This window comes from Pseudopodoces humilis, chromosome 10 (assembly GCF_049639895.1).
Source record: "Pseudopodoces humilis isolate 2021_Gansu_Grassland_sample_001 chromosome 10, ASM4963989v1, whole genome shotgun sequence".
NCBI classification, from domain to species: domain Eukaryota; kingdom Metazoa; phylum Chordata; class Aves; order Passeriformes; family Paridae; genus Pseudopodoces; species Pseudopodoces humilis.
In genome coordinates, this window is record NC_142209.1 from 15110069 (window position 1) to 15121807 (window position 11739).

At 37.0% G+C, this 11739-nt stretch overlaps 1 protein-coding gene across 1 annotated transcript; it reads left to right on the top strand.

The window, feature by feature from the left end:
* Window positions 1-101: 101 nt before the first annotated feature.
* On the top strand, window positions 102-8782 carry TMED5 (transmembrane p24 trafficking protein 5). Its single transcript, XM_005520970.3, has 4 exons — window positions 102-348; window positions 2600-2697; window positions 3389-3572; window positions 5873-8782. Exons 1-4 carry the CDS (start codon window positions 169-171, stop codon window positions 6089-6091), a joined length of 681 nt encoding a protein of 226 aa, XP_005521027.1. The 5' UTR covers window positions 102-168; the 3' UTR covers window positions 6092-8782.
* Window positions 8783-11739: the final 2957 nt, after the last annotated feature.

An 11739-nucleotide genomic window follows, 5' to 3' on the forward strand; every position in this document is an offset into this window, starting at 1 on the left:
AGCGCGGCGCCGCGGTGCAGTGTGGGCGAGCGGGGCGCGGCGCTGCCGGAGCGGCGATTGGCGCGGCGGGGCGGAGGGGGCGGGGCGATGTCAGCCCCGCCCCCCCGGGGCTCCCCGCCGCTCGGTGCGTGCGTTCGCGGGGGCTCCGCGCTCCGAGGCGGTGCCGCGATGGGGCCGCGGCTGCTCCTGGTGCCGCTCGGGTGTCTCGCGCTGCTGCTGCCGCCGCCCGGCGCCGCCGATTTCAGCCCCTCCCTGGACAGCGACTTCACGTTCACGCTGCCCGCCGGCCGCAAGGAGTGCTTCTACCAGCCCATGCGCAAGGAGGCCTCGCTGGAGCTCGAGTACCAGGTCGGGCAGGGCGGGAGGGGGCGTCTCCCCGCGGGGCGTCCCGAGGGGAGCTGGGGTCCAGCACCCCGCCCTGGCGGCGGCCTTGCCGTCCCTGGGCCGTCTGCCCGTCCCCTTGTACAGCGGCTCTGTCCTGCCTTCCTGAGGCCGCAGCTCGGCCCTGAGGGGCAGCGCTGCCGAGGGCCGCGGTGCCCTGCCCCGAGCGAGCTCAGCCCTGCCCGGGACTTTGCCGGCCTCGGCAGCGCCCGCAAAGCCACGTTGGAATTGTACACTGTTACAAGTTCTGCCTTCGGGAGTTAAAAATTAACTTACCGGCCTTTTCAATTATTCTAATTAAATTAGAATAATTCAGTTCTTTTGGTGGTTTGGGGGGAGTTTTTTGTTTCTACTTTAAAAGAGCATAAGTCGCCATCCTTTAAAAGGGCAGCGTGTAGAAAGTTCACGGTTGTGACCTTGTGTTTTAGCTCTAAAGCATAAGGAACCTTGTGCTGATGCACAGAGCCCGTACTTGCCTATCTTTGTGCTGATATTAAACACCCTTCTTCTCAATGATGAAAGTTTTACAGGAGCAGCCCAATTTAACAGTCTATCATTAAGATTTTTATGTCCTTTTTGAGAAAACTCGAGTTTTCCAGTGATGCCTGGGATAGATCTCGATCTCAGACTGTTTTTCCTCCTTAAAACAAAACCTTTTTCTCAGTAAAAGAGGTACAGTGAGGGAAGCTGCACTGAATATTCTCCCACCCTATTACTATGCCTCGAAGTGGGCCAGGATGTCTCTCTTCCCCTCCCTCTATTTCCCCTCTGTTTCCCAACTGAAAGAGAAAGCTGAAATTTGTGGGTTTTTTCTAATTTCTAATACTGTTACATGCAGAACTGAACAAGAATAAAAGAGAGATGTTTAGGCTTTTTTTAAGGCCCTGTCTAAGCCAAACAGAAGTTTATTTTTCACAAAGTAGGATGTTAGTTTGATCAGAGGCTAAATAAAGACATTATTTTAGAAAGGACTAATGTGTATAACATTATATGTGTAACTTATTTCTACTCAGGCATAAATTTCTTAGCACTACTGTTAACAGTAATGATTCATCCTTTTATTTGAATGTGTAGAAAAGGATCTCTGTATATTATTGCAAATAGATTTATTTTGTACTTAATTTTAGTGGTTAAAGCATAGGAATATTTAACATACAATGCAGGTCATTCTCCAAAGACAGAAAGTAAACACTATTCTAATACAATGGTTCTTTTCTAGGTGTCCAGACTGGAGCATAGGCCTGAAAATATGTCACTATGTATGGTTTTTAATTTGATCAGCTGTTATCCAATAATTTTCTTTGTCCTTTATCTTTTTTGTTTTGTTTTGGTAAGACTTCAGTGTCAATTTGAGTCAGTGTTGACTTTGCCCTCCTTTTCAGCAGGAGCAGACAACTATATTCAAAAAGTTCACTGGAAAACAAGTAAACCAAAAATTCCCCCTTAAGTAATGTCATAAAAATGATCCCTCTCCACCCCCTTATGCAGTCCCTACCTTGCCTATAAAGAAGTTCTTCAACATGATAGGTGTGTTGATGCAACTGTAGCTGTGTTACACAGTTAAAGCAGCACAGCTTTGTAATGCTGTAGACACTCCCTGAGAACTTAGGAAGCTAAATGCCTTCAATTCCTCCTACCTTTGGGAAAAGAGAATGTCCTGTCAGAATTCCGACCTCAAATGTGCATCAAATTGTGAGAAGGTCTTGTGGTACAGCTTTGATTGGCCTAAGAGCTTTGGTCTTGTGTTCAATACTGTTAATTCACCCAACAAAGAGGTGACACCATGTAGCGTACAAGTGATTTGTTGGAACATTTCTACCACTGAAGTGGGAGTAGTGCGGGTACTTACCAATCAAAGATAGCCACTATAGAAATACCAGATTTAGCCATCTGTTGCTGGTATTTTTACAGGTTGTCTAACCCTTCCTCCTGATAAAACTTAAAAGTTTTTATTAATCAGGGAATGGTTCAATATAAGCCCAGCCTGGCAGGTTTAGATTACATTTAGTTTATGAAATTGCTAAAATACTTCTAGGTTGAGCCATTTTTTAATCTGTTTCTAGTTAATTTGGTGTCAGCTCATCCAGACAGATTACTCTTTCAGATTCTTTCTGTTCCCTTACCTAAAAAACATTTGGTTTCTCTAAAAATGTTGCTGTCAGCAATGCAAACAGGAATTCCATTGGACAGAGGCTGGTTATTTTTGTTTGTTCCACAGGTTCTAGATGGAGCAGGATTAGATGTTGATTTTCATCTGCTGTCCCCAAAAGGTGAAACTCTAGTTTTTGATGAAAGAAAATCAGATGGAGTTCACACGTAAGTTTAAAATCTTCAAACTCAGAAGTGTTAAATAAAGAACTTTTCTGGTTTCTTTAGCAAATATAACTAAAATGAAGGTTGAGTACTTTTTATTCCTTAATATTACAAAAGACTTTATAATAGGACAGTTTGAGAATACCAATTTTCTTTTTATAAATACTGAATGGTTTTTACATTAATTGTACCATGAAGTGAAGGGTATTTTTGTTTAAATGACAGCTGTTAATGTTCAGTAGATAAAAATAATTATTATGGAGCTGAAAAAGGTCTCCATATCTAATATCAAAAGATCATGTGAGTCATGCAAATAAGAAGCTAAAATCCCCTATTTTTCCAGTCCTTTCGTCAAAATATGTAATATTTGCTGTAATTTTACTGTACAGCATAAGAATTCCACTAATTCTTTAGTTTGTTGTAATGATTAGCAATGATTCAAAATTCCCAAAAATTAATGAAAGCAAGCTGCTGTCTTCATCATTCTGAACCTTTTGGAGTTAGTGGGATTGTTTTGCTACAACTGTGTAATTTGTAAGGTGTCTTTAGAGTTCTTATTTTTATTTAGAAGACAATTTGGTTATTTCTAAGTGCACAGTTGTCAGTCTTAAAGGAGAAGGTATGCTTGCAAAAACTGACTTTTTGAGAACCAGCACAGAAAGTTTAGTTAATCATGCTTTGCTTATATACACAGGGTGGAAACAGAAGATGGGGATTACATGTTCTGTTTTGACAACACATTCAGTACCATTTCTGAAAAGGTTATTTTCTTTGAATTGATCCTGGACAATATGGGAGAAGATGGTCAAGATGAGGAAGATTGGAAGAAGTATGTTACAGGCACAGATCTCCTAGACATGAAACTGGAAGATATTCTGGTTAGTATTTGATCTTCGATTCTATTAATTGTAAGAGCTTTTGGAAAAAATCTCAACATCATGTAGCCATTCTGCTTTGGTCTCTTGTACCATACTGGAATGTATTCCAGTTCCATATATTGCTTTTACTAATACAGGAAGCCTAGCACCATGGATCTCTTGTTTACACACAGAAACTTGAAGATCTCTTCAGAATAAGCCCTTCATCAGCAAGAAGAAACTGCCTAGCTTTCAGTCACTTGGTTTCCAATTCTGCTTCCTTTCTTCCTACTGCTAAAATGGGACATTTTTCCCTAGCAGCAATTAAATGAATACTTTAAGCATTAAAGTATTATTTAGTGCCAATGATGTAGTTGGAATTACTGCATAATTTTTATCAATGTTTAAAGATAAAGTACTGTGTTAGCCTCTTCATCACATCTTTGCAGAAGTACAGATATCTGTTGCTATCTTCAATAAATTAGATACTACTATAGTAAGTTTTATGCCCCCAAATTTTATTATATCTTTTCAAACTAATAAACAGAACGCGAGTTAATCTGCATAAACTACAGGTTCATATTTGCAGACATTGAGTGGTTATATTTTCTTAAACTGTATGCTGAGCCTGTTTGGTATAGGATTCAGGCTATTGCTGAATCAAAGCTCTTACTCTCTTTATGATCATTAAATATTGAGATTAATCTAGAAGCAAAGGATTGCTTGGTGCTCCAGTACCACTGTTATTAATGCTTGGTAGGATGCCATGAGCTGCTGTTTATTTGATCATAGCTAAAGACAATAGGTATCTTAAAAAACCAACCCAAAACCCCAACATCTGCACACACTTACTGAATACATCATGTAGAAAATAAAGTGCATTATTTATTGCCATAAACACAATGCAGATTTTTAAATAACAAAACAATGTTTAAAATATTTTAGAAGTGTATGATACACTTTTAAATAATAATAAAACCAAATACAGAATCTGAAAATCTGACCGGATCTTTAAAATTGGCATTCAAGACACTTAGAAAAAAGAAAAATTTGTATGTGAAGTTGGGAAGAAAATCCCACTCACACTAATCACAAAAAATACTTGAATGGATTTGATAGATGCTTGTTTACATACTGGTGTATCTTCCAAAAGAAAAAGAAATGCAGAAGTTACCTTTGAGAGCCTTGAAAATCTTACAACATAGGTAATTTTTGTAAAGTTAAGATTAGTATTTGATCCTATTGATTACTTTCCCTGTAAGATCTATGAGGACCAACATAAGCACTTAGTAGTTTAATTCCTTAATGAGAGCATATTTTCTGGCAAAAATAGAGAATTGTATCTTATGTTTAAAGCTCTTGTGTGGTGTTAATTTTCCTTATTGTGTAACAATGAACTTTATCATGATAAAATTATTTGGCTCCCCAGAATAGCTATTTTGAAATATTTTTGTTCAATACAAAACAGAAAAAACGTTACTACTGGGTTTAACCTTATAGTTTTGGGTTGCTTTTTTTAAAAATTATTAGCCTCCTCTTACTGCAAATGTTACTCTTCTCACTAAAAGTTACTTCAGGATCCATAATTATATCAAGAACATAATTCAGCACTTCATGAGGCCAGCTTTTATGTTGTATCTGTTGTGTGGTGGATGAAACTTCCATAGGACCAGATGTTTACTTAGTAAGTGCAGAATAAGGGTGCAAATCTTGAGCTGCTGTGGTCATGGCTGGAGTGTTCATGTACTTTCCTCTAGTTCCAGGGTCACACTCTGTGTCCTTTCTAGGACCTCCAGTTGGCCTATTCAAGATTTAGTGTCAAAATTCTGCTTTTGTATCTGGGCTGAAGCAGCAGTTTATAGCCACTACAGTGGAAACACCAGAAGCAGAGAGGAATGTAACATTATTTTACTTTTCTTTTGCTACAGATATAGCCCTGATAGTAGTTTCCATTAAGTAACTCCTTAATTTTATTATGCAGCAGAAAAAAACTCTGCATTTGCTTACCACTACATAATTTTTTCTGACAGTAATTCTGTCCAAATAGGTTTGATTTCTCTCTTACCTCCCTACCTATAAAGAGAAAAAACAAAATTACTACAAAAAACTAATGCCACATTAAGTCTTTTTATATGATACACAGACTAGGCAAATTAATAAAAACTCTCATGATGTGTATATTTTAAAATTAATTTAACTCACTTGTCAAGAAATTAAATTACAGGTGGTAATACAGTGTTAATAATTTTGTATGTGCTGCGAGCTATATACTTAATTCAGGTGTGGTTTTTTTCTAAAAATACTCTTTTGTTACTTACCAGGAATCCATCAACAGTGTCAAAGCCAGATTGAGCAAAAGTGTCCAGATTCAGACCCTGCTCAGAGCATTTGAGGCTCGTGACCGAAACATACAAGAAAGCAACTTTGACAGAGTGAATTTCTGGTCCATGGTCAACTTGGGAGTAATGGTGGTGGTATCAGCTGTTCAGGTTTACATGTTGAAAAGTCTCTTTGAAGATAAGAGGAAAAGTAGAACTTAATATTCATTAATGTTCATATTATGATCATAACAATATAACAGGTACGGGGGAGAAGGGGAGCAATAAACTACAGTAAAGGAAATAAAGAACTTCCAGATTCTTTTGAACAGACAGTAAAAATCAGGTTTTCGATTCATGTTGGGCTTTTTGGATGTGACAGTGCTGGTCTTGTTTGTGTTTGGGGGTTTTCTGTTGTTTTTTGTGGTGGTTTGTTGTTTGGGTTTTTTTTAAACACGAACATGATGCCTCCTCCCAAGCTCTCCCGTTTTTCCAAATGCTACTAACTATTTTTTTGTATTTGTAGGATTTGTTAATGATTGTTAATGCCTACCTTATGCATAGCATACTTGGTGCATATGCAAAGTAATGTTAATATAACTGTAATTTTCTTCATTTTCACAAAAAAGTTTAAGTAGTAACAGACATTGGTTTAGTTGCTGTTAAATACTGAATGAATTTACATGTGCCTAAGTTTACAGGATTGGTAGTTAGTATAATTTTTCTTCAAAGTTACATGTTTTTTAAAATCCTCAGTTTTTGTTCTTTGGCATCATGGAGAAACACTGGGCTAACTATGTAAGAACATGAGATCTCCTTTTATAACAGATGACTAATATCAGCACTTTAAAAAAAGCACCATCAATGTGAAGTTGAGGCAGTCTTGAAAAGCAATTGGAAAAAATAGGTATAATTTCTGTTCATAAATCCTCCTGTCCTGTAGTTGTACAATCCTATTTTCCTTTTTGGCTGTTACATGAGACAAGTGACTACGTTGTATACAGACAATACAGGCACACTTTGAAGTATGACTTGCAAATTCTTAGTTATTGTAACCTCATGTAATAGATAATTTTTTAAAAAGTAATTTCTTTTTTTTCCCTTTATTAAAGTTAGGGCCTGTCATTGTTTGCCAAAACAAACGCTGATTGTTGTAGTTCCAAAATTTCTCTTACTGTCCATTTCATTTTTATTACAACTATGACTAATCAACAGTCAGATGACTTACATAGGCATGTAAAACCAAAGCTGTTCACCTAAACTTTCCCTTTTTGTTCACCCTCACAAATCTTTCAGCTGTGTAAGCATATTCTTCATATAACCCATGTTTCTGTACCTAGCTGTTCATCTGAATAAGGCAGAAATCACAGGAGCTGTAAGTACAGGCTTCAAGTTTTATGATCAGCTGAATATGTAGTATCACTAAGGCAAAGCTAATACCAAATCAGAAATGTGTAATATCTGAATTGATTAAGTGGCTTTTAACAGTGTAGTGAGGGCATAGTTTTTGCCAAAACCCCTGGTGCGTGAGAATTAACTTTTTTTTCAGTAGTTTCAAGTTAGTAATTTTTACAATGTGCCAAGTCATTGGAATTTCTTGTATAAATGCGTTAACTACATTTCATCGTAAGAGTTTTAAAAAAACTTTATTAAAAACACTTTTTAAAAAAGTGTTTTAAAAAAAGTGTATGTAGTAGTGTTGTGCCTGTTGTGGGGTCATCTGTGTGAATGGCAGAGTTGCAACTTTGAGACTTTCTGTGATTAAATATTGTTTTATGAATAAAAACAGGGTCAATAGCTGCATTGAAGAAATACATTGTTCAAATGAAACAGATGCTAGCAAGGGCTACAGAATATAGAAACAGCACTTCAGCTTCAACTTCAGACAAGAGGACCTAGCAATAATATTTCTAAATAGTTTTTATAAGCAAAATTATTATTATCATTATTATTACAGAACTTGTTATAGAGGGCTCCAAAGGCTGTTGAGCCACTTCAGCTTTCTGCAGAGCTACGTCCAAAATAAGACTACCCCTTTAAGGTTTTGTGTATCTTAATTCTAATATGATGCTTTCTAGTCTAAACTGCCTGGAAGTAGAAAGCTTACTTCTGTGATAAGAACAAAGTCTAGGAAAAATAATTCTTTCAGTTAGAGTAGCAAATGTTTTCTTTCCCTCTCCCAGTAGCACTATACTACGTTATATTCTTACATCACCACGTGTGATGCTCTAAATCATCTGCAAAATGCTGACCTAGCTCTGGGAAGCTGTGACTGACATCTACCTCTGCTCTCCAAGCTACTAGAGTCAAGATTTCACCTTACAACTCCAACAGATAAGCTCTGCCAAGTTTTCCAAGGGCACCTTAAGAGATTGGGTTCCCCAGCTGCTCTGCTGTGCCTCTCTGTAGTTACATCGGTGGCAAAGGCATTTGGTGTCCCAGTTAAACCTGCTCCTGGATGCAGCCTGATCAAAGACACAGGACTGCTGCAGTTCAGTGTTTCCTATCACAAACAGCCATCACTGGGAGAAGGAAAATGCAACAATCAGCAGCAGAGTTCATCTGGAAGAAATTATTGATTTGCAACTAAGAGCTCTGACTGTATTTGTTCTTCACTCAAGGTCCACTATAGAAAATGGAAGAGGAAATAACTAGAAAGGTTCATTGACTTTGGCAGCTGGAATATGTTTATGATGGGTGAAGGATTTGGCATTCAAAGTTGCAGTTAAGTAACACTGTACATGGATTTTGAAGAGTAGATTGCTTTTGACTGTATAAAATTTACAAAGGAGAATATAAATTACATTTTTTTTTCTTAATGGACTTTTTATTCAGAATTAAATGTTTTAAGACTTGCAAATGTTGAATAATTATGCAAAACTGAGATTTTCAATAAATCAAGTTTAAACCTGTGCTCTTGTTGTTTTGTCATGAAGGAAGAATGCAGTGAATACCTATGGATGCTAAGCTAACAGGAAATTCAGTTTTAGTAATGCAGCTTTTTCATTTCTTCCTCATGCAGTGTTCAAATTCTGTTCTTATTCACTGTAAATATCAACTTTATCAGTGCAAATAATTTCAGATTTACACAGGCATCAGATCAGAAAGATACCAACCTCTGGTTTTTCTAAAAGAAAGTAACATATTTAACTATTTATTTCAGCAGCAAACATCAGGAGGAAGTAGTATCACAATCTCAAGCTTACAACTAAGAATCTCGTAATATAAATTACTACTAGTTATTCTTATGTAATATTTTTGCATTATTCATAAAATAATACTCAAGATCCAGAGAATAAAGCTCAAAATATTGGAATATTTTGAAAATATTGGAGCATTTTTTGGGTAATTGACAAAACAAATCCAAGCTTGTTTGCCATTTCATAAGACTCCTGAGACACCCGGCCCTGTCCGGAAGCCTGCAAACCACATTGTTCAAGAAATGAAACGGGAACTTCCTTTATGCTGTGTTTTGAATCAGTGAAATAGCATTTTGATCTAAGGTACAATGTTACGTTGTCAGATTGGGCAATTAGTGGTAGAAGGAACAGTGATTTGACTTGAAATAGTACATGAGCAGTAAAAACTTTCAGGAGCTATTTTTGGACACAGACGTGAGAAATACTTGCAAAAGTTCCCTTTCCTGATCTCTCCAAGTGTGCTCCATGAGAAATGACACCTTCTGCCTTCACTTCTGTACAACACAAGCCTTGTGCCTCAGACTGGTACATTGTTTCTCATGCTCAGCAGTGCAGCACGGCATCCTTTAACTCCACTTCTTTGCCAGGTTGCAGCATCATCCTCATTCCATGACCACATGGTACAGTGTTAAGAACACATTTTTAAAGATTTTACTCCATTAGGCACAGTAATTAGGTTTTTTTCTTCTTTCTTTTTTCTTCTTTTCTTTTGGGTTTTTTAATACTTATATAGCAATCTGTTCTAAAGACTCATTATCCCCAAAACTTAATTCAGTCTGAAACTAAGACAACTGAGCTATATCTGATGTCTTTAAAAACTAACAGTTCCTTTCCTGTGCTTCAAAGAACAATTCTCCTCAAGTCTTTCATTTGAGAACTTAGCAACCTGTGGTGTAGACAGGAAACATACAATTCTTGGTTACTGCTAAGAAATTGCTTCTGTTAAGCCTTTCCTATTCCATGCTTTCCCCCTGGCTCCAGCAGTAGTCCCACAGAAATTCACTCTTCATACAGGAGGAATGCCATATAAATAGTGAGGTACAGAGATGAGTAAGCACAATTTATACAAATCACTATAGAAATTAATGCAATCAAAACCTGCATAACTTACTGTATAATTTTGTTTTCAAAACCAACAATTCATCTAACCTTTTATCAAAGGCAAGGATAATAAAATAGTAATAAAATTATGAAAAACAACTTAGAAGTAGGAGTAGTAAGACCACCTATACTGCTGAAGTTTCACCAGAAGCATCTGAATTACATCTCTTGTGCTATCTAGTGCTATAGTTGACAGCAGTTAATGGGATTTGGAATTTGTACTGCTCACAAACTCCTTTCTTCACTTGGTGAATACCAAGTTTCTGGAAACTATATCCATCCTCACTCCCCATCTACTACCTGCTAAATTGGAACACAGGTGTATAATGAAGGCATAAAGTTGCCAAAAGAAAAGTTCTAGAAGTATGTATCTATACATTTCAACCTTATATTAAGGGACCTGAAATGAAACATATATTCTTTTATGTTTAAGGATTTAATGGAGTTAAAACCTTTCCAGTTGCTCATTCATTCCCCTTCCCACAATTTCCAACTATTGTTGATGATCTTTAGAATTTTACCCTTAGTGATTTCTGGTTTCTGCTATCATGCAACCAATTTGTGAAGTTATGAAGACTAAATTAGAGCAACCAAGTAACACAAAGCAGGCAACCTTAGTAATGTTCATGAATGAGAAACACAGGTACATAGCAAAGCAATAACTATCCCACTGGGTGGTGACACAAGTGAATGCAACAATAGCCAAGTTTTGTGAGTGTTCATTAGACAATGGCAAAACACAAATGAAGGACTTGGAAATGGTGCTTACAGAAAAACTTTATTTAGAGCAAGATAGAATTATTAATGAGCTTCCTGCTTTAAAGCAGGTTTTGAAGTAAATGAGCTTGTTAAGAGTAAAACTGCAGATGTCAAGATTGGAAGTTCCTGGGTTGAACATGAAATAAGCAGAAGACTAGGAAACCAAAACCACATGGAAGTCAATCAGTGCCAAATACTAAGTAGCTAAGAATGGGAAGTAAACTGGGTATTGTCAAATTGAGAAGCTGGAAACATAAATTAGAACAAGAAAAACACACACTGATGAAATAGTATCAATAAACAGATTAGAAGAAAGGCTATATGAAAAGAATGGTATGAACTACAGCTGTGTTTGAAAAACTAGTATATGCAGGAAAAATATTTTGGTACTAATGAAAACCAGAACAACTGTTCATATTGTGGTATATGGATCTCAATGCTGAAATATGTTCAAACCTGATTTAAAAAACAACAGAGATGAGCTAGCTGAGAACATCAAGGGATTCAAAAATGCAAAACAGTAAAACACCAAGACAATACAAAAATCTTGTTTCATTGTTGGTGAATGATAAAATTGAAAGACAGCAAAAGTATCAAATTTCAAGCTCATTCTCACTCTGTACAGCTTGTACTGGTATTTGTCTTTTGCTTTTCTTTCTATTGTCCTGCACTACCTCTGCTAAGAGACAGCTGTTCCCCCTCCAGCTCCCTTCAGAGACTCTAAAAGACTTTTCCCATGTTTTTCTCTTCATCACACCTTACCGACAGATGATCCAATTTACAGAAAAAAAAAAAGCCCCCCCAAAAAAA

What these genes read in the sequence shown, in the direction of transcription:
- TMED5 (XM_005520970.3), top strand. Translation starts at nt 169, where the DNA reads ATGGGGCCGCGGCTGCTCCTGGTGCCGCTCGGGTGTCTCGCGCTGCTG. An exon ending in CGCTGGAGCTCGAGTACCAG is followed by an intron (nt 349 to 2,599) that starts GTCGGGCAGGGC and finishes TTTGTTCCACAG; the next exon opens with GTTCTAGATGGAGCAGGATT. An exon ending in AAATCAGATGGAGTTCACAC is followed by an intron (nt 2,698 to 3,388) that starts GTAAGTTTAAAA and finishes TTATATACACAG; the next exon opens with GGTGGAAACAGAAGATGGGG.